The 23,860-nt window shown below is 37.7% G+C and overlaps 1 protein-coding gene across 1 annotated transcript in view; it reads left to right on the top strand.

Moving 5' to 3' along the window:
* Positions 1-23,860, top strand: part of XKR4 (XK related 4) — a 410,264-nt gene that overhangs the window by 229,195 nt on the left and 157,209 nt on the right. The window contains exon 2 of the mRNA XM_037508824.1: positions 21,018-21,217. Coding sequence (XP_037364721.1) covers positions 21,018-21,217 — 200 coding nt within the window. The remainder of the gene's footprint in view (positions 1-21,017; positions 21,218-23,860) is intronic.

The following is a 23,860-nucleotide window of genomic DNA, read 5'->3' as shown; positions in this document are numbered from 1 at the left end:
CTCAAGTGTAGTCCCCATAAGTTTCCTTCACCAATGCACCTGTGCACCATCACCTCAGTCCCCCGTGCTCCTTCCTCCCTCCCTTCCTCTAATCCTTCTCCCTCCTCTTCCCCTGCAGTATGTCTCTGATTTATAATTGTCTGTTTTTGCTTTGTTGTGTTTTGTACTGTTATTATTTTTTTGCACTAATGTCCTATTTGTTTCCCCTATATTCCTCCTATAAGTGAAACCATCCAATATTTTTCTTTTTCCTTCTGGCTTATTTCACAGAGCATAATTCCTTCTAGCTCCATCCACTTGCTGTGAATGGCACGGGTATCTTTTTTGATAGCTGAATAATATTCCATTGTGCATATATGCCACATCTTCCTGATCCAGTCACCTATTTTTAGGCATTTGGGTTGTTTCCAGGTTTTACCTATTGTGAATAGTGCTGCAATAAATATTATAGGGGTACAGGTGTTCTTTTGAATCACTGTTTTTGTGTCCTTTGGGTAGATCCCTAGTAGTGGAATTGCTGGTTCATATGGTAGCTCATTTTTAGTAGACTGAGGAACCTCCAGACAGCTTTCCATAGTGGTTGGACCAGTTTGCTCTCCCACCAGTAGTGCAGGAGAGTTCATTTTTCACCACATCCTCGCCAACATTTGTTGTTGTTTGTTTTTTTAATATGTGCCATTCTTACTGATGTAAGATGGTATCTCAATGTGGTTTTAATTTGCATTTCCCTGATTATAAGGGATGTTGAGCATTTTTTCATATGCCTGTTTTGCATTTCCTCTTTGGAGAAATGTCTTTTGAGTTCTTCTGCCCATTTCTTGACTGGATTGTTTATTTTGTTTTTGTTGAGCTGTGTGAGTTCTTTGTATATCTTTGTGATCAGTCCCTTGTCAGTTGACTGGAGAACAAAGATTTTTTCCCAATCAGTAGGGGTGTCTCTCTGTTTTGGTTAATGTCTCTTTTGCTGTGCAAAAGCTTTTCAGTTTGATGTAGTCCCAGGTGTTTATCTTTTCCTTGACTTTCTTTGCTTTGGGTGATGAGTCTTTAAAGTTGTTATTGCAATGCATGTCTTATAGTGTCTTACCTATATTTTCGTCTATATATTTTGTGGTTTCATGTCTTATGTCCTTTTCTTTTATCCATTTTGAGTTGATTTCTGTGCACAGTGAAATGTAGTGGTCTAGTTTCATTTTTTTTGCATGTGGTGGTTCAGTTTTCCCGGCACCATTTATTCAACAGACTGTCCGTATTCCATTGCATATCCTTTGCTCCTTTGTCAAAGATCATCAGCTGTCCATATAAGTGTGGTTTTATTTCTGAGCTCTCTATTTGGTTCTATTGGTCTGTGTGTCTGTTTTTGTTTCAATACCAAACTGTTTTAGTTATTATGGCTTTGTAGTATAGCTTGAAGTTTGATCTTTTACCAGTTACATGGTTGTTTTCTCCTTTGTTTTCAGCATTAGGGCTTTGGCTATTCTTTTTTTTTTTTTTTTTTTTGTGGTTCTATATGAATGTCATCAATATTTGTTCTATTTCTTTGAAGAATGTCATTGAGTTTTTATTGGAATAGCATTGAATCTGTATATTGCTTTTGATAGGCTGGACATTTTAATAATGTTAATTCTTCCAATCCATGAGCAGGGGATGTCTTTCCATTTCTTTGTATCTTCTTCTATTTATTTTACTGTGTTTTATAATTTTCTTTGTATAGATCTTTCACCTCTTTTGTTAGGTTTATTCCCAAGTATATGATTTTTTTCTATTTCAATTGTAAAAGGGATAATTTTCTTGATTTCTTCTCAGATTGATTGTTTGTGTATAGGAAGGCTACTCATTTTTGCATGTTGATTTTGTATCCTACTAATTTACTGAACTGGTTGATTAATTTGAGTTGTTTTTCTGTGGAGTTTTTAGGGTTCTCTATTATATTATCATATCATCTGCAAATAGTAGTAGTTTTACTTCTTGTTCCCTATCTGGAACCTTTGTATGTATATCTCTTGTCTTATTGCCCTGGCCAGGACCTCCAGTATTATATTGAAGAGAAGTGGTGAGAGAGGACATCCTTGCCTTGTTCCTGATCTTAAAGGAAAGGCTTTCAGCTTTTTGCCATTGAGAATAATATTGGCAGTGGGTTTGTCATATATGGCTTTTATCATATTAAGGTATGTTCCTTCTATCATGAGAATTTCAAGGGCCTTCATCATAAATGGATGTTGGACTTTGTGAATGCTTTCTCAGCATCTATCGATGTGATCATATGGTTTTTATTTTTCTTTTTGTTGATGTGTTGGATTACACTGATAGATTTTCGTGTGTCGAACCATCCTTGTGCCCCTGGGGTGAATCCCACTTGATTGTGGTGTATTATCCCGTTGATGCCTTATTAGATTCTGTTGGCAAGGATTTTGTTGAAGATTTTTGCATCAGTGTTCATTAGGGAGATTGGCCTGTAATTTTCTTTTTTTGTGCTGTCTTTGTTTGGTTTTGGTATTAGTATAATGTTGGCTTCGTAGAATGTATTTAGTAGTATTCCTTCTTTTACAATTTTTTGAAAGAGTTTGTGTAGGACAGGCACTAATTTACTGCTGAATATTTGGTAGAATTCATTTGTGAAGCCTCTGGTCCTGGTCTTTTGTTTTTGGGGAGTGCTTTGATTACTGCCTCAATGTCGCTGCTTGTATTTGGTCTGCTTAGGTGTTCTATTTCTTCTTTGTCCAGCTTCGGATAATTATATTGTTGTAGGAATTTGTCCATCTCTTCTAGGTTGTTGAATTTGTTTGCATATAAGTGTTCATAGTAATCTTTGATTATTCTTTTGGTTTCTACTGAGTCTGTTGTGATTTCTCCTCTTTCATTTATAATCCTATTTTTTTAAGTTTTTGTTCTTTTTTTCTTCTTTTTTGTGTTCTTAATTTATTTTATTTTATATATTTTTTACATTATTTTTCATTTTTGCACAATCTATGCATTTTCATCTTGGTTATAGTCCCCATACAATTCCCACCTCCCTTATTTTGACCCTAATCCCTTCTCTCCTCCACTCCCCTCTTCATAATGTGTCTCTGGCTTATATTTGCTTGTTGATTTTGATTTTTACTTCATTATAATTAATCTTTTACCTGGTCCCTTATTTTGGTTTTCTAAATTCCTGCTATGAGTGAGACCATCTGGTGTTTTTCTTCTTCTTTCTGGCTTATTTCGCTGAGCATGATCTTTCCAGCTCCATCCATGTTGCTGCAAATTGCATGAATTTATATTTTTGATTGCTGAGTAATATTCCATTGTGTATATGTAACACATCTTCTTTTTTAAAAAAATATTTATTTATTTATTTATACAGTAACCAGGATACAGGCCACATGTGTGGGAGGGTGAGAGGATTCACCAGAGACAGAGCAGGGGACAAAACAGGCAGACTGATGAAATACACTGCTGAGGGGAACAGCGGGCAAGACAGGAGAGGTCTGCCACACCATGTGGGACCCTCACCAGCTGGCGGGGATCAAACCCGCACTGCAGAGGCTGCAGACAGCTTCGCAGTGCGGCACTCAACCCCCTGCGCCTCCAGGGGAGGTCCTGTAACACATTGTCTTGATCCAGTCATCTACTTTTGGGCACTTGGGTTGTTTCCATATAGCTTAGCTATTGTAAATAGTGCTGCTATAAACATAGGGATGCAGGTGCCCTTTGAAATTAATGTGTCATTTGGGTAAATACCTAGGAGTGGAATTGCTGGATCATATGGAAGCTCCATCTTTAGCAGGTTGAGGAATCTCCACACAGCTTTCCATAGTGGTTGGACCAGTTTGCACTCCCACTCGCAGTGCAGGAGAGTTCCTTTTTCTCCACATCCTCGCCAGCCTTTGTCGTAGCTAGTTTTTTTAACATGTGCCATTCTCACTGGTGTAAGATGGTATCTCCTGGTCGTTTTGACTTGCATTTCCTGGTTACAAGTGATGCTGAACATTTTTTCATATGCCTGTTGGCCATTTGCATTTCCTCTTTGGAAAAGTTCTTTTTTAGCTCTTCTGCCCATGCTTTCTGTTGTGTCTACCCTATGTTCACCTGCTGCTGTGCCCATGGCTGTGTGGATCCTGTGCCCTGAATTCTGTACTGTAGTTCTCAATCTCAGGGTCTCGGATCCAAAATGACTGTCGTCACCTCATGCAGTGCCCACTGTATTGGTGTGTCCCACACCCCTAATCCTAGCTCTCAGTTCCAGAATGGGGTCTTGCTCCACACCTTGTTTCCCTTCTTTACCCTTTACATGGCCCACCCCTTCTCAAAGCCTGAGGGTGGTTTTGGAAACCCTGGGTTCTATTAGGAAGTTATTGATTTTGTTCTGATTACTAGGTGGCACCAGAGATCTTTCCAAGTATCCTTCCAGAGCTGTGCTTTTTCCCCATGGGTCTTTGGGGAACTGAGTGGGGGTGGTGTGGAATGGCTTAACGGCATGAGATGTTGTGTTTGCCCTGTGCCATGCATCGTGGGGATCATGCCCCGAATTTTGAGCCACGGGTCTTGGTTCAGAAGCCCTCAGATCTGGGACATGGGTGGTAGCCCAGTTCAGTGTCTACAGAAATGGTGCCTTTTTTTAAATTAATATTTTATTTAATATATAATTCTTACATCATTTTTCATTTTTGCACAATGTATGCATTTTCATTTTGGTTATATTCCCCATACAATTGCCCATACAATTCTCCATATAATTATTTTGACCCTGGTCCTTCCTCTCTCTGTCACTCTCCCCCGCCCCACCCAGTGTGTCTCTGGTTTATAGTTGCTTGTTGATTTTGATTTTTACTTTGTATTAATTAGTCTTTTTCTGGGCCACTCAGCAATCAAAAAAGATAAACACACGCAGTTTGCAGAAACATGGATGGAGCTAGAAGGGATCATGCTCAGTGCAATAAGTCAGAAAGAAAAAGAAAAATACTGGATGGTCTCACTCATAGAAATGGTACCTTTTGCACCCTGATGCTGTGCCCGAGCACCTGGCTTTCGATTACTCAGGGAGGGTCAGCCACCTCAGTGACGGTTGCCACGTGTCTCCCCACGATCCTAGGTTGTGGGTGCCAGGACCTGGGCAGCTGTGATCCCCGTATTCTTTTTGAGCACATGTGTGCTTTCCTGCACAAGCTTATCATCTGGCCTTGGGCTATTTGCAGGTCTCTCTGAGGAGTCCTTATCTTCCTCTAACAGTGCCCAGAGCCTCCGTTCACTCACCTCCATGACAATTCTCCCAAGGTTCACAGTTCCCATTCACGGGGTGCAGTGCCTGCAATAGTTCCTTTCCACTCACAGTTCCGCTTGATGTGTAGTTTGTTCTCATTGTTGTTGTTGTTGATGGTTGCCATTTTTGTGGGTGGGGGAGGGTTGCAGGGTTTTTAGCTTTCCTCTCTTTTCGTCCTCTTTTATGGCAACTTTCCTTTTTGGGCAGTTTGCCAGAGTCGCCCATTTATTTATCAGGGTTTTTAGGTTTCCTCTCTTTTTGTCCTCTTTTATGGCAACTTTCCTCTTTGGGCAGTTTGCCAGAGTTGCCCGTTTGTTTATCTTCTGTGTCCTGGTTTTCTCAGGGACTTGCCGCAGGGACTTCCTCCCTATTAACTTTTTTTTTATGGGAGGACTTACTCGCAGGGTTTTCCCACAGCCATGTTCCCCTACAGCCATTTTTCTGACATTACTTGCAGAACATTTTTAATAAAGAAAAAAGAAAGCTACAAGCATTACTGGGGGAACAATGACTGAGAGGAATGAATGGCTTAGCGTATTGGAGTTCATGTTTTGGTAATTTCTATGACTATGAGGGGGAAACAGAAGTAATTGCCACCAGAAGGTAAATATGGGGCAAATTATGTCATAACTGCATTTATTAGTGTCATCATTGAGTTTAGAAAGTACACTTTAAATCAGGAGGACTACAACAAACCTGTAATACTGAGACAAGATTAGTCGTTCATACCTGGAGCTGAAGGCTGGGGCTTGTTCCCTCTGATTCTCTAGGAGAGATTATCAACATGTACCTCCCAAATCAGTATTATTGTTACAGGGCACTCTCCTTTGGGTGGGGCAGGAAACCCGGAACCTCCCCCTTTCCTGGGGGCCACCCTGTTGCAGTATCAGAAAATTCTCATTTCCTCCTCTGACATACTTATCAAAAATGCTGGGGGGAAGGATTCATCACTTTTTTTTTTCAAAGATATGTTTATTTATTTATACAAGCACTGGGTACAGTCAGAAGCACAGGAGGGTGAGAGAATTCACCAGAGTGGGGAACAGAATAGACAGATTGTCGAAATACACTGCTGAGGGGAGCAGCGGGCGCAGCAGGAGAGGTCTATGTGCCATGTGGCCGGGAATCGCCGGTGGCCGGGAATCGAACCGGTACTGCAGAGCCTGCTGGCAGCTTTGCAGCCCAGCGCTCAACCGCTGTGCCACCAGGAGAGGCCCTCATCACTTTGTTTTAACCTGCCTTCCAGGTTATTCTGATGTACATTCAAGTTTGATCTGATAGAACTTTCAGCAATATTCCTGGGCCCCTAGTTCCACACCCAATTCCCTGTAATCACCAAAAATACTAGCCTTCTACACCCATGTCTTCCAGAAATTTAAAGAAAGAAAATAAAAAGGCCTATGTTTTGATTTATGTGTGGGTGTAGTTACAGATATATAAATAACCTGTGGACTTTTTCAAGAATCACCTACTTCTATATAAGAAAGCTAAACCAAGAAGTGATTTTTTATGTGTCTGAAGGCTAGGATATGTGACCTCTAGTCCTTGTGAACATCATGTACTTGAAGCCTGCAATGAATTTTTCAATTCTTTGTTAATGACAATACACCTCCTAGGTTACTTCCTGTTCTTGTGTCCTTCAGTCACAGACTTGGGGTCAATGGATCCCAAGCTCAGCTGTTTTGATAAGAACCTACAAAAAGAGCATGGTCTATGATTGTTCCATGCATGGCACTCCTCTCTGCTGTTGTGAACACTGGGAAGTTCATAGACAGCACAGAACTCTACTGTATGTAGGACCTGGGTTTGAACTTAACTGTTGTTAGTGCCTGACAATGTTTCCACTAATACATAAAACCACAAAGCAAACTCAGATGAATAAAGCTACATAATACATTAATAAAACCCAATAACCAGAAACCTCAATTCAAAAAGCAAATTGCTTATGTGGTATATACATTTCCAAAGTATCATTTTCTTTACAACATGATTAATTATAGGATTCTTTGAAGCTGAAAGTTTCCTTGTGATACTACACAGCAACAAAAAGAAATAATCTTAATGTATATGAGATAAATGCATAAAAATATCTATGGATCTTAAAAATATGGCACGGGGTGACAAAGGAAAGGAAAATAATTTTAACTCAAAGTCAGCTAATAAACAAATGCTTGCAAACAGAACAAATACAAGAATGAACACCAGCATCTTGGAGTATTACAAATGCATTTATATGTCACCCAGCAATTCTACATGCAGATATTTATTCTAGATAAAGGAAAGTTAATATTCACATGAAATCCTATATTTGAGTATTAGCAGTAGCTATGAATATAATCATTAAAATCAGTGGCTATGAATATAATCACCAAAATCTGAAGAAAATCCAAATGTCCTTTGAAGGGTAAGTGGATAAACAAACTATAGTATATCTGAAAAATGGAATGCTACTCAGTAAGAAGAAGAAATGAAAATTAGATATCAAAGATGTGATATCTAATTTTTTTCAGTGAAAAAAATCTAATCTCAAAATGTTAAACACTAGATGAATCCATTTATACAGCATTCTCAAAATATCAAAAGTATAGAGGTGGACACCACATCAGTGGTTCCCAAGGCTAGGATTGGTGGTGGGAATAGCTATAAAAAGCCAGCAGGAGGGAATTTATTTGGGACAATTTTCTTCCCCATGTGCCTCATTCACCTGAACAGGACCTTCATGTAATTTAATATTCCTTGGTGATGTTTTATGAATCAAGAAGATGTTCCTCAACCAGTATTGCAGTCCTTAAATGTGTGAAGTCTTCTCAGAAATGCATGAGACTGTATTTTCTTATACTTTGTTGCCACTTTATGGGGAAAAGTGAAAACATATTGGAAGGATATATTATATTAAATATTAACTGGGAGACAATATATGCTATTGAACAGGAATAAGGGAGAGGATGAGAGAGTTAGTGTGCAATAGAAGAGGCAACAGTAAAATAAATGACCGTTTTAGGTAGTTGTGAAGAGGATAACTGAATGGATGAAGCTTTTCTAACAGTGGACCCTTAGCCAGCTTTTCTCAGCTCAGAATCCCGTGGTCCTTCTGAGAACAAGATAAGTAATTTTCTTATTCTTGACAGAAAAGACAGAGTATTTTCCTGAGTGTGTTACAAGGAAGTCAGACAAGTGACATGTGATTTCCCTGCTGCCAAATTCAATACGAAGTGTCCTCCTTCATATTGCATATGCCTTTTGCAACAAACAGCAAGTCTTCTGTATTGTCTCTACCTGTATTGTCTCTGCCTGGAAACAAAAACTGATTACTGATTATCATGCCCTGTATGGTAAAATTAATTGAGCAATAAGTTAAAAAAATGTTAAGAATTTTGTCAGCCATCATGAAAATGTAGAGTCACATGGGTTTGAAAGAGAGAGAGGGAAAGGAAGAGAGACAGAGAAAAAGAGAGGCTCTTAAAAATAATCAAAAGGGGGCCATCCCTGGTGGCATAGTGGTTAAGTTTCAGTGCCATCAGCCTGATTGCCTGAGTCAAATGGTGCAACAGACCTCTCCTCTCTTGCTCCATTCTCCCCTTAGCAGTGTGTTTCAGTAGATCTGCTTCTTGTTCTCCCCACTGTCTCTGGTGAATCCTCTCACCACCCTCTTCTGCACCATTGAGCTTCACCCAGTTCTTGTATGCATAAATAAATAAAAATAAATCTTTATTTTTTTTATTATCCTATTTATTTTTTCTTACAATGTTTGCTTTCTTTCTAAGGTGTAGTCCCCATAGAATTTTCACACCAATTCACCCATGCACCATCACCTTATGCTCTTCCTGCTCTCATTTTGATCCCTCCCCCTCGCCCTCCCCTACAGAAACTCTCTGATTTATATCTGTCTGTTTATTTTTAATTTGTTATATTGTGGGTTTTGTTGTTGTTGTTACTATTATTTTTTTTTCCTTGATCCCTATATTCCTCCTATAAGTGGAACCAGCTGGTATTTTACTTTTCCCTTCTGACTTATTTCACTAACATAATCCCTTCAAGCCCCATCCATGTTGCTGCAAATAATATAATAATAATAAGGATCTGTTACAAAAATGCTAATTGCTCTCCCAAATTTTGTTTCAAAATTTGCATCTTTAATTTGGGTAACTATCACTTGTCTGTTCCTCCTCCCACACAAGCCCTGATAAAAATAAAGCTCCAGATACACTCATTGTAAACATCTTAGTCTGAAACTTCCAGAAAGTAGTCTCAGAGGAGAGTTGGCATGTGTGTGGTGTTTTTGGAAGGTAGCCAGGGGCCACCATTTGCCTAGACTGGAACCCCAGGGTTTATGATAGTTTAGGATGCTGTTGAAATGGGTCTGGCCTTATTAGATGGAATGGATTTTGAAGACCAACAGAAATGGCATCCATGATGAGCTCAACTGATCACTCATTGTTTAACTTTGCTAAATGAACTAAGCCTCTCTTATAGCAAGGATTCTTCATGGGCCAAAGTGTGTCAATAACACATCATTCATATCACACAACATTCATATAATGCAACATTGTCAATAACACAACATTCAATAACACAACATTTTGTCATGTCTGACAAAACTAATAAAATGTATATAAAGCACCTCTTCCAGTGCATGTGCATTTTAAGTAAAAAGTTAATTCCCTTTGCCTGATCATAAGCCCTTATTCTAAAAGATTGAATAGTAGCAGGAAAACTTGAAACTGCTAACATACACTGCCATATCTCTTTTAAACTTTTTTCCATGTAGTTCAATGGTACTTCCCCCAGCTACCATTCAAGATCAGTTAGAAGTTGAAATCTGAGTGTTCTGGCACTTTTTCCTTTTTCCTTCTGGCCACCAACCAGCTCCCTTTTTTTTTTAACTATTAGAAAATTTAATTTTAATTCTGGGTAATGGTAAAGCAATCAAAAGATATTTTTTGTTATTTATGCATACTAAAAAGTATACAATATAAAATAAATTAAGAAAATCTGCCATATAAAATTTAATTAAATTTTACATTCATTTTATATTTAACACATCATCATAGATTACATTTCCACAAACCACAATAGAAGTTGGGAAAACCCTATATGAATGTTACCCTATATGATGAAAAGCCTATAAGATTTTTACTAATATTAATTATCCTAAATTAAATCCATCCTCTAAATAAGGTGTGAAATCAGTTGAATTTTCGCCTGTGATATACAATGCAAAATCAGTTTTGCTAATCATTGATGCGGCTGAATTGAGTACAAAGCACAACATACAACTTTATTATGTCTGTTCATATCTGCAGTTTTTTGTTCCCTGTCTTTCCACAGCACTATATTTTATGTTGTCTAGCTTTGCCAGGATTCTCGAGAGACACTACTATAATCTCTTTTTATCTCTAGGATGAATGAACGAGTAAATGATAAAATGACAACAGTACTATAATATGAACAGCAATTAAGTCTCTTAAAGAGATTGTAATTGAATTTGAATGTATATTCAATGATTCAATCCAAGGAATGCAGTGCTGCTGATGAAATTAATGTTGGCACCCATATCCACTTGTGAACATTTTAGATAGGACCGCAGAACCACCCAGGAACAGCCTCAAATGTGACAAGGTATTGGGGTCCAACCTTTCCTTTTCCCCTCTCTTTCAACTTGGCTGCCCAATGGAGATGACAGGTCAGATGCCCCAGGTCTATAGGTTTTTTAGTTAACTTTAAAACTATAATTGGCCAAAAAATCTGCTACAGTCAAGGATTAAAAAACTTCTAAGAACTATTTTATCTTTTAAAAGAATAAGAACACACACACGGAACGTTTCTTATTTGTCATAAAATCAATCCAACAGGGCTTAAAATGAAGCTTTTAATTCTATTGCAACTACTATTTCCTGAGTAATAAGAACAAAAGTAGTCTTTTAATTATCTAATTATTTAATTATTAACGTCATCCATGTCAATATTAAATTAACAAATAGCAGTCACTGCTCTATTTGCTTCCAGCTACTTTTCTTCATTTCAACACACATTTTAACATTTAAATATTAGTTTATTGGTATTATAAAGAGAAGCATAATTTTGGGAGATATCCTCATTTTGTTCTCTATGAAAGTTAGATTCCAATTGTTTTGAGGTGTTAGAAGTGAATAAAGGATCTTCCTTTCAAGTGCAGTAACTTTCCCATCTTTTCCAGTGGAACTTACCAAGTTGCTAGAGTGTCCTGTGTCACTTCCTACTACAGGGGAAATTGTTTGGCGGAGAAAAGATATCCTCTCTAGCTTTGAGGATAACTTTACATAGCAGTATATTTATGAGAGGTATATGTGAACATCAAATAAAACAAAAATCAACATATCCCATATATAACTTCTATTTTCACAGAAAAATAAAAATGAAATGTTGAAAAGGCCTTCTCTCAAATATAAGATGCCAATTAACTATGATTTTACTTTGTATAAACTTAGAGTGCTACATATCCTGATGTGTAGCTACTAGAATAGTCTTCTTGAGAGTTCAAATTAAGCCTAATGACCTGAGCAGGAAATTGAGGTGACAGGCATTCAGTTTATGGTCAAATATATGCAGAGGAAGTCAAGGTCTCATTAATTTGAAAGGCACTATTGCCCTTAGGTGAAAAAATTAAAGTGTCTTAAATGAAGATAAGGTGTTCAGGTTCTTGTCCCACTCAAGGATATCTAGGGGATCATATAATTTTTCTTATTGCAAATATCTTTAACATGTATATGAGAGAAACACCCCAGGCACAGTCATTGGTTTGGGGACACGTTTGAGCTGGTGAGGAGTGGCACTCCCAGAAGGGATTGTGGCAGTGGAGAGTGGGGATATTGTAGGGAGGTGAATGTGGTGGGGGTGACAGACATGGTCCTCTCAGAATGGAGACAGCCGAGACCATCCTCATAGCTGTGACTCCTGATGCTTGTGTTAAATGTAGGTTTGTCAAAGTCATTCTCTCCCCTTTAAACATGGTTTCCTCATGATGATTAATGGGAAAAATAATCTGACTTTCAAACAATAGCCACTAGGAAAATTTCCTACCATCAAAATTCAAGCCAGAATTTTAAGACATTTTTATTATTTAGCACAAATTAAGACAGCAGAAACCTGATGTTCTGGTTTTAAAACAGAATTTGTCAGTATTGCTTAACATAGCTAATAAAGATCTTCTTAAGATGACAAATCAGGGCCTCCCTAGTGGTGCCAGGGTTAAAGACAGCGCTATCGAGCTACTGCCAGCCACTCCAGCACAAGTTCGATCCCCTGCAGGCCAGGGAACAACCCACGCGGCAGAGCAGACCTCTCCTGTCTCGCCCACTTCTCCCCTCAGTACATCTGTCTGTTCTGCTTCCCACTCTGTCTCTGGTGAATCCTCTCACCTCCCTCACTTCTAGCTTACACCCCAGTTCTTGTATGCATAAATAAATAAATCTTTTGAAAAAAAGATGACAAATCACACATTTTGCTACTCAGTAATACCTACTATTGAGCAGATATGTGTGTCTGTGTGTGGGGGGTAGGGGTGTGTAGAGAGAGAGAGGGAGAAAGACAGAGAGAGACAAAGAACATAGAAAATCATTGTTTATCAATGCTTCTTTAAAGTTCTTTTGCACCAATTATACTCTGCATTTTTCAGATAGTAAAATTAACAGTTGCTAGCAGCTAAACTGATTAATGTTGTATAAGATAAAAAAATCCATTTTAGAATACACATCCATAATATTCTCATAGCTAGTAATTGTTTTGATTCAGCTATTGATATATCAGTGACATTTGATCATATAATATTCTAGGACTGAAGTATTTTTTTATAAATATGGACTATTTGAGTTAAACACATCTCATTTTCCCTATTTCCCTATATAAAGATGATTTTAGTCACATAAGCTTTTATATTAAGCACATAACTAGTTATATATGCCTGACATACCAAATCTTTGGAATTCCCCCTACCAAATTTATCACTCTTGTCCTATTACGTTTAGGTCTGAAGTTGGTAATGTGGAATGTTGTGATTTCAGTCTAGGTTGCTCTTTGCATTGGAAAATATTGATTGAATAAAACTAATAATCTAAATGCAATTTGACACAACACAGAATTAAATATAATTTAAATACCATCTTTAAATATTTAGAAAATCACTGGATTTTGTGTATGTGTGTGTGTAGAGCAGGTGGGTCAGGAGTAGGTGTCTATATATGTCTGCATAGTGGGGAGTTATGGACATGAGTTTGTTCACAGCTTCAATAATGTTGAGGAAATCATCAAATCAAGATATTGTTGGTTTGAGATTATATTGATAAAGTTGGTTCAGAATTCCTGCTGACCTTTTGTGATGTAAGGAAACTTCATATTTCAATAGCAATAACTAATAGGAATGCCCCTATCAGAAAATGAATCAATCATAGAGCAAAGATGGCAAGTGTCTTCAGAGTATATTTACCTCATAGTAGGAGGTGGAACATATTGATATTTCAGAGTGGGCTTTTATAGGAAATATCACTCATTAGCACTAATGAGAGCTGTGGATTTAAATCATTTCTCTCTCATACTCAGGGTATATTTCATCCTCAATAGCAAAGCTTTGAATTTTTTTCCCATCTTAAGTAATACCCTTTGGTAATTATGCTAAATGAACATGCCTTTCTATTAATCTTTCCTGCTGTCCATGAATATCTAAAAAGAAGTGATGATTTGAATTACTATGAACTTCCTTGGACACCTATGCCCTCTTCAGAGATATTTATCTTTCATCAACACAGCAAAGCAGAATCCTGAGAAGAAAATTTTAATTGCATTTAACTACTCCCCACCCCAAACCCAACCTGGATTCCTTTGAAACTCAGGAAGTCTAGAAAGAGTTTTATTTCTCAGTAGAATAGTTATGTTCTTCAACTGCTTCTCTGAAAGTTCAGGTGAATACCAAAACCGGTATGATAGAAATACCCCATAGAATAAAAAGACTAATGAGAATAAGAAAAACTGAAGACATAAAACCACCTTCAGTTATTAAGGTAAGGTATTCAGCTCATTATAGATGAACCCAGAACATCAATGAGCTTGTGCTCACAATAATCTTATTGTAAGTCAAATGGGTATGTGAGATATATCCCCTCAATTAATATTTACAGCAGCCTTCAGGAAGGTATTATTATCTTTACCTTCAAGTGGGGAAACTTCACATAAAGCTAAGTGGTTCTAAGAATCAGAGGGAAGATGATAACAGTATAGACTCCAAGCAGAAAAGATTGTGAGGAGAAAGACAAAACTTTCAGAAGGGTAATCTCAAATATGCAAAGGGTGATTTTGCAGGGACAAGACTTTAGCCATCCTTCTTGTCCCCAGTAGCAGAATAGATACATGGTTATAGTACAGTGTGATGAATGTGGATTAGACTAGGAGGATAGCTCACAGCCATGAACTTCTCAACTCTGTCTACTCAATAGATTGCATCCAAGAACCATTCAAAAGCTAACTTGTGATATCACATGGACCCAGCTGTCCCCTTCTAATTGAGAGCCCCCAATTGTACCCGAGGATCATTCTGGTTCCAAGACTTTACTGGAGGGTTAGACAGAGCACAGTGGAAGCATTTTTGAAATGCACTGAGTGAATATGCAAAGTCACTCACAATGAGAGTGCTTAGTGAGATAGCGCATGATGGGAACTAATGCAGCCCTCTTCTCTGTCTATGGCCAATGTGTGGAATCCAGAATCTCTCAACTTTTTTCTGGCCCTATCATGATTCCAAGTGATCTTACACTGAGTCCCTGGTCAAGAGCCCTCTTTGTCTCTTGGGATTCAGTTCAAATGTGCGGTCTCATATCTATCACATTGTCAGTCCTCACCAAAAGATTCTAATTGTCTACAGAAAAGACTCTGCTTTTGAAAACGCCTTCCTAACTCAACTAACACCTAAGAGTGTTTAATATTGGGAGTAAATCCAAGACTCTTGGGCTGGTGGTTATTAAATAAACAAACACAAGCCACTCCCAAGAAAGAGTCAACTTAACAATTGTGCCTCTGGTTCAGGAAAACAGCTACATTCTTTACTGGAACACATGCCCTCTTCATGTCCTTCTAAACTTCTGTAGAAAAACAACTTATGTGTCTACTCCTCTATTTTTAGATCTATTTCTAGATCTTCTATGCAGTTTACTAGACAGAAAAAAAAAGAAAAAGAAAAAGAAAACCACAATAGAAGGCTAGTCTGGCTCTTTCTTTGAGCAATCCAATAGCTTCCACATTTGTAAGAATTGGGTGACTCATTACCACTTTTTGTTTGCGTTCTGCATTGATAGTGTATCTTTATATAATTAACTAGTTATCTCTAGATAACTGATGGTACCGTCAATAAGAAGATAGCTATTTGGGAAGAAACAGCTCTTACATTGGATAAAATTTCCTGTCCTGTGAAGTAAATTATTATGAAACTCCTTGCCATAGGTTTTATAGAAGTAGAACGTATAATTGTATAGTAGTGATTAAATGCTGAACAAAAACTGAACCTGAAGACTTCTCTCAGGTGCTTGCTTTACAACTGGATAGCAGATGTCAACATAGTCCACAGAAGGTGGCAGTGGCAGAGGAGAAAGAACATGACATGGAAATCATATAAATCTGTGTTTTCTTTTTTTTTTATTTTTTCAAAAGATTTATTTATTTATGCACACAAGAACTGGGTTACAAGCCAGAGGTGCAGGGGGATGAGATGATTCACCAGAGACAGAGCAGGAAACAGAACAGGAGGATTGACTGAAATACATTGCTGAGGGAGCAGCAGGTGAGACAGGAGAGGTCTGCTGCGCCATGTGGGTAGCTCCCTGGCCAGGGATCAAACTTGTGCTGCAGTGACTGCAGATAGCTTCATAGTGCTGAGACTTAACCCCTTGTGCCACCAGGGAGGCCCAAATCTCGGTTTTAATCCCCCTTTCACTTAAGGCCAACTCTTTATACTCACAAATTTTTGTGCTGTGAGGAATATATGGGACTTATGTGCCACATAGTCCAGGCTTATGCTCACGCTCACAGATTATTTTCTAGCTCATCCTTCCCTCTGGCAAAAGATGAGTCCATTTAAAAAAAAGTAGTATAACCAAAATGTAAGTTATTTACATATTGATAAGAAGGAAGAAATTGATTGTAATTGCAAACCCCCTTTACTTTCACTGTGATTCAAAGTTCCAATTTGAGAAAAGTCCAACTAACATTTCTTCCTGACTGATTACAGGGATCACACTCCTAATGCCCATCACTACTGATTTATTTATTTAAAAGATTTATTTATTTATTTATACAAGCACTGGGTACAGTCAGAAGCGCGGGAGGGTGAGAGAATTCACCAGAGCCAGAGCGGGGAGCAGAGCAGGCAGAAGGACCGAAGTACACTGCTGAGGGGAGCAGCGGGCCGCAGGAGAGGTCTGCACGCCATGCGGGACCCTCCTCCAGTGGCTGGGGAGCAGCCGGGGATCGAACTGGCGCTGCAGAGGCTGCAGGCAGCTTCGCAACCCAGCGCTCAACTGCTGCGCCACGAGGGAGGACCCATCACTACTGATTTAGATAAATTACAAAACTATCTTGAAATCACATAGTATTCATAATAGTACTCATGTTAGTTAAATATTATAAATTATTGTTTTCTTCCAAATGGAAGCAAAAACTGATACAATATTGGCAATGCATTGACCTCATAAAAATAACTTATTGTGAGGAAATAAAATTTGAAATTGTTTTTCCCAGTTCAATTCAACACACATTCAGTGAATCCCTGCATGACCAAAATCAGAGCCAAGGGATATACCTTCGATGATGAATGGGCACATTCCAGCCTTGGAGGACCTGGAATGGAAGCAAATTTATAAATGAATAATTCTAACACCAAGATATTGGAGACTATATCATCTTAATTCTAATACCTGCAATATTGAAGGTATGCCCAAGTTCAGGTACACAGACTGATTCTTGGTTAGGGTCATCAAGGAAGGTCATCCGAGATAAGATATATAGCAGACTTTTAAGTCACAAATATGTTTATTTATTAGAGAATAGAGGGAAAACAATTCTAAGAAAAGAAACACTAGTGTACAAAATATACTTCAGACTGAGGGAACTAAATAGGCAAAGGCACCTATCAGAAAGCTGGGCATTTTTTTTTCCATCTTTATACCTTTACATATGTAATTTTCCTGCTGAAATTTCTGAATTTTTTTGCATGTTCTGAATTTTTAAAATTCTGAAATCTTGTGTGCATTCATGTTACATACACACATTTATGTACAGGTATCCCCCACTTTTTGAAAGCTTGTATTGCATCATTTACTTTTATGAAAGACCCTTACTAGTGCCTGTTTTCACTAATTGAAAGAAACCTGAAGAGGGAGGGAAGGAGGGAGGGAGGGAGGGAGGGAGGAAAATTAGTGTTCACCTCTGGATTTGCAGCAGCCATTGTAGAGGTCTAGAGGCAGGGGCATACCAAGCAGCCAGAGGACATCTCCAAGCTTCCAGTGCGTTCATTGTTTCACTCCTGATTTTGCTCCATGCGAATGTTACTTCAGTTTTTATGTGTAATTTGGTTTGACCTGGTAAGGTAATTTTGGATTTGGGTAGCTGCATTTTTTTTTTTCCATTTAAGTTGATGTAATGGTTTCTTTACTTCATGCCATTTTGGCCTATGAAAGATTTCATAGCATGGTCTACTTTCTGATAGTAGGGAAACCTGAATTATATATAAAATGTGTGTGTGTGTGTGTGTGTGTGTATAAATACACACATGCATTAGGTAAGTTTAGAGTTTTTAAGTTGTCAGATGAAATTATTCTAAGTAATTCAGCTTTTCAAGTAAGAAGGCAATCCTGATTTTCAATAATTTGCGAGCACTGGAGAGGCAATGGCAGCTCAGGGAACCCCCTGTACCTTCCCCCAGGCTGTTCCCTTTTGTCATACTACAATAAAGGGAAAACAAAGTCATCTTTTGTTTCTGTTCCAAGATCAAAATTTCAAATGTTTTTCATTAAATGAATAAATACAATGGAAACAAAACCAATTTTAAAAAAGTTAAACTATGGAAAAGCAGCTTGGGGACACTGACCTGCAGTAAACTTGATCCAAGACAATTATAACAGAGGCAAACCTTGATTTCACAGTGAGGGAAAATATGACATAAATCGATACCATTTTTAGAAGTAATTAAAATTCCAAGTGTCCTGAAGTAGAAATTGAAGTATGTTCAGAGAGTGACTAGGGTGGTGAGGGTGCTTAGGGTGTTACGGGAAGAATGTCTGAGACAATGAGGACTCTTAGTGTAGAAGGGAAAAAAACTGGAAAATTCCAGGTACTCAGGTTTTTGTTAATCTTTGAAAGGTTGTGTAAAGAAAGTGGGTTTAATTTATGTTGTATGGACCTCAAGGAGTGAACTAGAAGCAAAAGATAAGGGTGAGGGGACCAATTTCAGAGCCTTTCTCCCCATCAGAACTGTCCTTCACTCAAAGCCCAGATTGTAAGAATCATCAGTATCCACAAGGAATGGGTGTATCATTTGGCTGAAGGAGCAAGAAAGCAGAGTGTTCATGAGATCAAAGACTTAGGTAACTTTACTTTCTTTATAGTATCCTTATTTTCTTATCTTTGTCTCTCCAAGAGATGATTTGGCTTCATTTTTATGGTGTTAGGAAACACAGTTTGTAGAATAAAATGTGATGACTGTTCATGTACAATAATTTCCACATCCAATAAGAAATGCCACTGCTTTTAGGGTAAGGAACCTGGTTTTCATTTCCAAGCATGTTTGGAATATTTGTAGCATGTAGCACTTAATTAACAGTACACATTGATAACTATTTATTAGGATATTTTTTCAAGACGTAGGGAAATTTTATTTACTATGATTTGTTTTTTGAAAAGACTAACAGAAATTGGTGAATAGATTGTTGGGTGAATGAATGGATAGATTGATAGAGAGGAAGAGAGACAGAGAATATGAATATTCATAGACTTTGTGTTCTCTGAGGTTAGATGACCCTCACATAATTGAGCTTCAAGATGATATGATTCCCCGTCAGCTAAAAGGAAAATCCATTTTTTCTCCCCATTTTATTCCTGAAATAATGTAAACAATTTATTTCTAATGGCAAACAATATTTATTAACTGTTTACTAGATAATTTATGCACATCATAATTATTTCATCATCTTTTTTTAACAAAGAGAAACCAAAATATAAGTAATACCAGAGTTCTAGAACCAACAGAGCTAAGATTGGAGTTCCATTCTGTCTCAAGAACTAAAATTCTTGATCTCAATAGCTAATGTCTCCCAGAAACACAAACAAACAGACAAAACACGTGTAGAAGACAGAAGAAATATAGAATATTCCAAGTGCTTTTCATGTATGGTGAATTCCAGAATAATCAGAGCCAGGTGATATAAAGACCAAGCAACTTGACTAGTAGATAATGACATCATAGAAGAGAACAATTAATGACGGGCCTCCTCAAAGGAGTACTGAACATCACCTGTTGAAAATGACCAAATTTGACTCTGATCAAAATTCTAACCAACCCAATTACACACAAAAAAAGGATAGAAGTACTAATAACACCACAAATTTAAAATCATCAAGATAATGAGAAATATGCTGGAAATAAAAAAGGGAATGGAAGGGGGAATCATTGGCATAAGGAAGACTTAAGATACATATCAAATGTTCATCATATGTTGCCCTTGTTTGGTTCACATTTCATAAAAAATGTTACAGGAAATATTACTACTCAGTATTTAATACTATTAAGAAATTATCCTGGGCCTCAGTGGTGGCACAGGGGTTAAAGACAGTGCTGTCAAGCTATTGCCAGCCACTGCAGCACCAGTTCCCATTTCGATCTCTGCCGGCTAGGAATCAGTCCACATGGCACAGCAGACTTCTCCTGTCTTGCCCGTTGCCCCCCTCAAGCAGAAGCAGTGCATTTCAGTAGATCTTCCTGTTCTGCTCCCTACTGTCTCTGGTGAATACTCTCATCCCTGCACCTCTGGCTTACACCCCAGTTCTTGTATGCATACATAAATAAATCTTTTTTTTTTTTTAAAAAGAAATTATCCTTATCTGTAAGTGTAAAGAGGTATTGTTTTTACATTTGTAAATTATCTTTAATAAAATATTTACACATGATATAAGATGCCTTAGATTTGCTTTCAAAATAATCTAGTAGCAGGGATAAGTGGAGGTCTAAGTGATAAATATTTGGCAAAGTATTGATAATTACTTGATCTAGGTTCAATATAAGATTTTTTCCTCCTTTTGTATATGTTTGGATATTTCAATAAGAAAAGTTTTTGAAAAAGCATGATGGGGGCTGGTTTACAAGCACTCACGTTCTAATACTTCACTATTGCATCTGCACTGGGAGAAATTCATCTCCTGAAGAATCTCCTGAAGAAGCAGACGAAACGGTGGGGTGTAGATCTTTCCATTGACAAATCCCTCTCCACCTGCGTTAACAACCCATTTCCCCTCATTTTTCCTATTTCAGTTCAACCGAATGCCTTTGTAATAAAAGCTAAAATTGCAGGGATGTCTCAACGTGGACATTTATGATAAAGGGCAGACCTAAATGGTTAAATTTGGGCCTAAAATTATAAGTCACTAAGGTCATTGTTTCTTATGTGTGTTTTTGCATATGATAATTTGTAGAAATGAAAAACAACCTTGGTGTTTGAATTATACATTATCACTCATCTCTTTCTTATTCTCCATGTTTTCTTTCTAGATATTTCCACACAATATACTTAGGTATTCGAAGTCGACAGAGTGGGGAGAATGACAGATGGAGGTTTTACTGGAAAATGGTGTATGAGTATGCAGACGTGAGTATGCTGCATTTGCTAGCCACCTTTCTGGAAAGTGCTCCCCAGCTGGTCCTGCAGCTCTGCATTATCGTACAGACTCATAGCTTACAGGCCCTCCAAGGTAAGGGCTTGCCACTTGGCTTCTGACTTGGGGGAAAGATTGACTGACTGCTTTTGTCACAATCCAAGGAACTGTTCTAATATCCTTTGTTGACACAGGCCTTGTTGGTAACAGGTACTCCCTGTTATATGTCTGCTATTTGACACTTGGATTTATGAATGATGTGTAGTTTCTTCACCATCACTTGTCACTGCTAACTTAGAGAAAGACAATTATTTTTTTGTTCTCCAGCTGCTCTTTGAAGAAGAAAGTTTTTTTAATAATTTTATACTGGTCATATGGGAAGAAAATCAACTGAGGCTTTCTGGTTTATGTGATAGAGTAATTTCCCAAAACTTGAAAAAGAATCAGGGTTCTTTCTTATTCTCTTTGTCTCTCTCTGTGTGTCTCTCTCTCTCTATCTCTCTCTCTCTCACACTCTCTGTCCCCTCTATCCACTCTCTCCAGTATTTTATGTATATATGTGTGTGTGTGTATATAGAGTTGTACATATACATATGTACACATATATATAATTCAAGTAGTGGGACAATACCTATCATTTCCCTTTGGCTTTAAGAAACACATTCCCTTAATATTTTTTAAAAGCATATAATATGGAAAAAATACTTCACAATACATTGTTTATATACTAAGTTTTTTATAAAGCGAATATTATCAGATTAATATTTTTATGTGTTGCTGTCTTGTTCACTAATTGCATAGAGTATTCCATTTATAACAGGACCTGATGTTTTCTTCCGGAATGTTGTTCGAATTTTTCCTAGAGCTAGGAAGAAGTTTAGACAGACCAGTGGGTACACAGGTGAATAAATGGGTAAATGGAAGATGGATAGATAACCATTTCCTAGGTAGAGAGTTTCCTAGTCATTTGTCCCGTAACTCAATGCCACAGCTAACATGTGGTAATGGACTTGTTGGCCCCACTCTCAGCAGAGCACTGCCATGACTTCCTCTAACATGCAAGTGTTGCTGTCATGTTCTGGGTCTTGCTCTAACTTGTGACTTGATCTTTATTCTGGGAAATCTTTATGATGTTTTATAGAAAGGAGCATATTAGTTTATGCTGACTGCTTTAATGCAGAGGGTATGTTATACTAGAATTTTATAGAAAACTTGTAGCCAGAAGTTCCTAGAATCCTGTTCCTAGAATCCTGTCCTATTGAAAATGATGTTGCTGTGAACATTGTGGAACATAGGGGTTTTGTGATGGTTGTTTCATCTTCTTTGGATACGTGCTCAAGAGTGGGATTGTGGGACTATACGGTATTTTCATTTTTAGTTTTTAAAGGTAAATTCAGATTACTTTCCATAGTGGTGTATCGGTTTCTACTCTAGAATAACTGATCCAAGAAGTTAGAGAAAAGAGTCAAAGAGATCCATGGGTATGATCTTGAAATGCTAGAAAGCAAGTTGGAAGAAGGAGGAGAGTATCTGTATAGAAACTGAAGAGACCAGCTAAGAGAAGGCCAAACCTTTTTTTTTTCTTTTGTCTCATTATTTGTTATGCCTGTGTTAAGTGGTGAAAGACCCAGAGCTGAGTACATGGAGGTTCTGGCTTAATTATCTTACTGTCTTAATCTGTCTGGCATCAGTTTCTCAAATGAAAATAGCACAAATTAAACTGGATTATCTCCCAACTCCTAGAGAGTTATGTTCCATCTCTGCATCGAGGAATTCCCAGTAAGCTTATGATGCCAAGTGTGTATATTTTAGGTGATGATTGTAAATGATGATAAAAATGAAATGGAAAGGCAAAATTAAAGTAAATTTCTGTCAGATAATCTAATATTCATCTCCTGAACTACTTGGAAATTCCTTTGTATAGTTATACAAGCGAGAACTCTTTAGAAGAGAAAAACCCAAGCGTTGAGAGTTACTTTCCTGCAGCGCAATTCCACTGAGTGTCTCTACTAGTTTCTAAAGAATTTAGGAACTCATAGAAGTAGTTTTTACTCTAGAGATGAGACAGAGAAGAAAAGTCCAGAGAAAATCTGAGATGACATTCTGTTTTCAGAGAATTTTATGTAAAATTTTATAGAAAAATAAAATGTAGAGAAAAGGCAAGCCTTTGTGTGACTTAAAGTAGTAGCTCCTCCCTGATATCCTCTGTCTCCAATTTATCTGCTAAAGTCACACATCCACATCAGGTTTGCTATGGACTTTAGGAGCTGAACCTCATCCTTTTTATTGCCACCATCTATTATATCTTCTTTTCCCTTTCCCTCCTAGCCACCCCCGCCCCCGCAACCTCAGAGCATGCAGTGTTTATTGACATCCACTGGTTTTTAAAGTGTCATTGAATCCTCTGCTATGTAAATGTCCAGCACTTGTTTTTATTGTCCTGACTTGCTTTACTACAGATAGTTCTCACCAACTCCCTCCATTTTGTTGAAAATAGCTGTATCTCATGCTTTCTGATGTCTATCTCACATCTTCTTGATCTGTCAATGAGTATTTAGGCTGCTTTCACTCCCTAGCTATTGTAAATAATGTTGTTATGAACATTGTGGAACATACAGGTTTTTGTTGGTTGTTTCCTTTGTATTACTTGCTCAAGAGTAGGATTGCTAGACTGTGTGGTATTTCCATTTTTAGTATTTAAAGGTAAATTCAGATTATTTTCCATAGTGTTTTCACAGT

Source organism: Talpa occidentalis, unplaced genomic scaffold, assembly GCF_014898055.3.
Source record: "Talpa occidentalis isolate TD23 unplaced genomic scaffold, MPIMG_talOcc4v2.1, whole genome shotgun sequence".
Taxonomy (NCBI): Eukaryota; Metazoa; Chordata; class Mammalia; order Eulipotyphla; family Talpidae; genus Talpa; species Talpa occidentalis.
The sequence above is the reverse complement of the archived record's forward strand: the minus strand, read 5'-3'. Positions and strand labels throughout refer to the sequence as shown.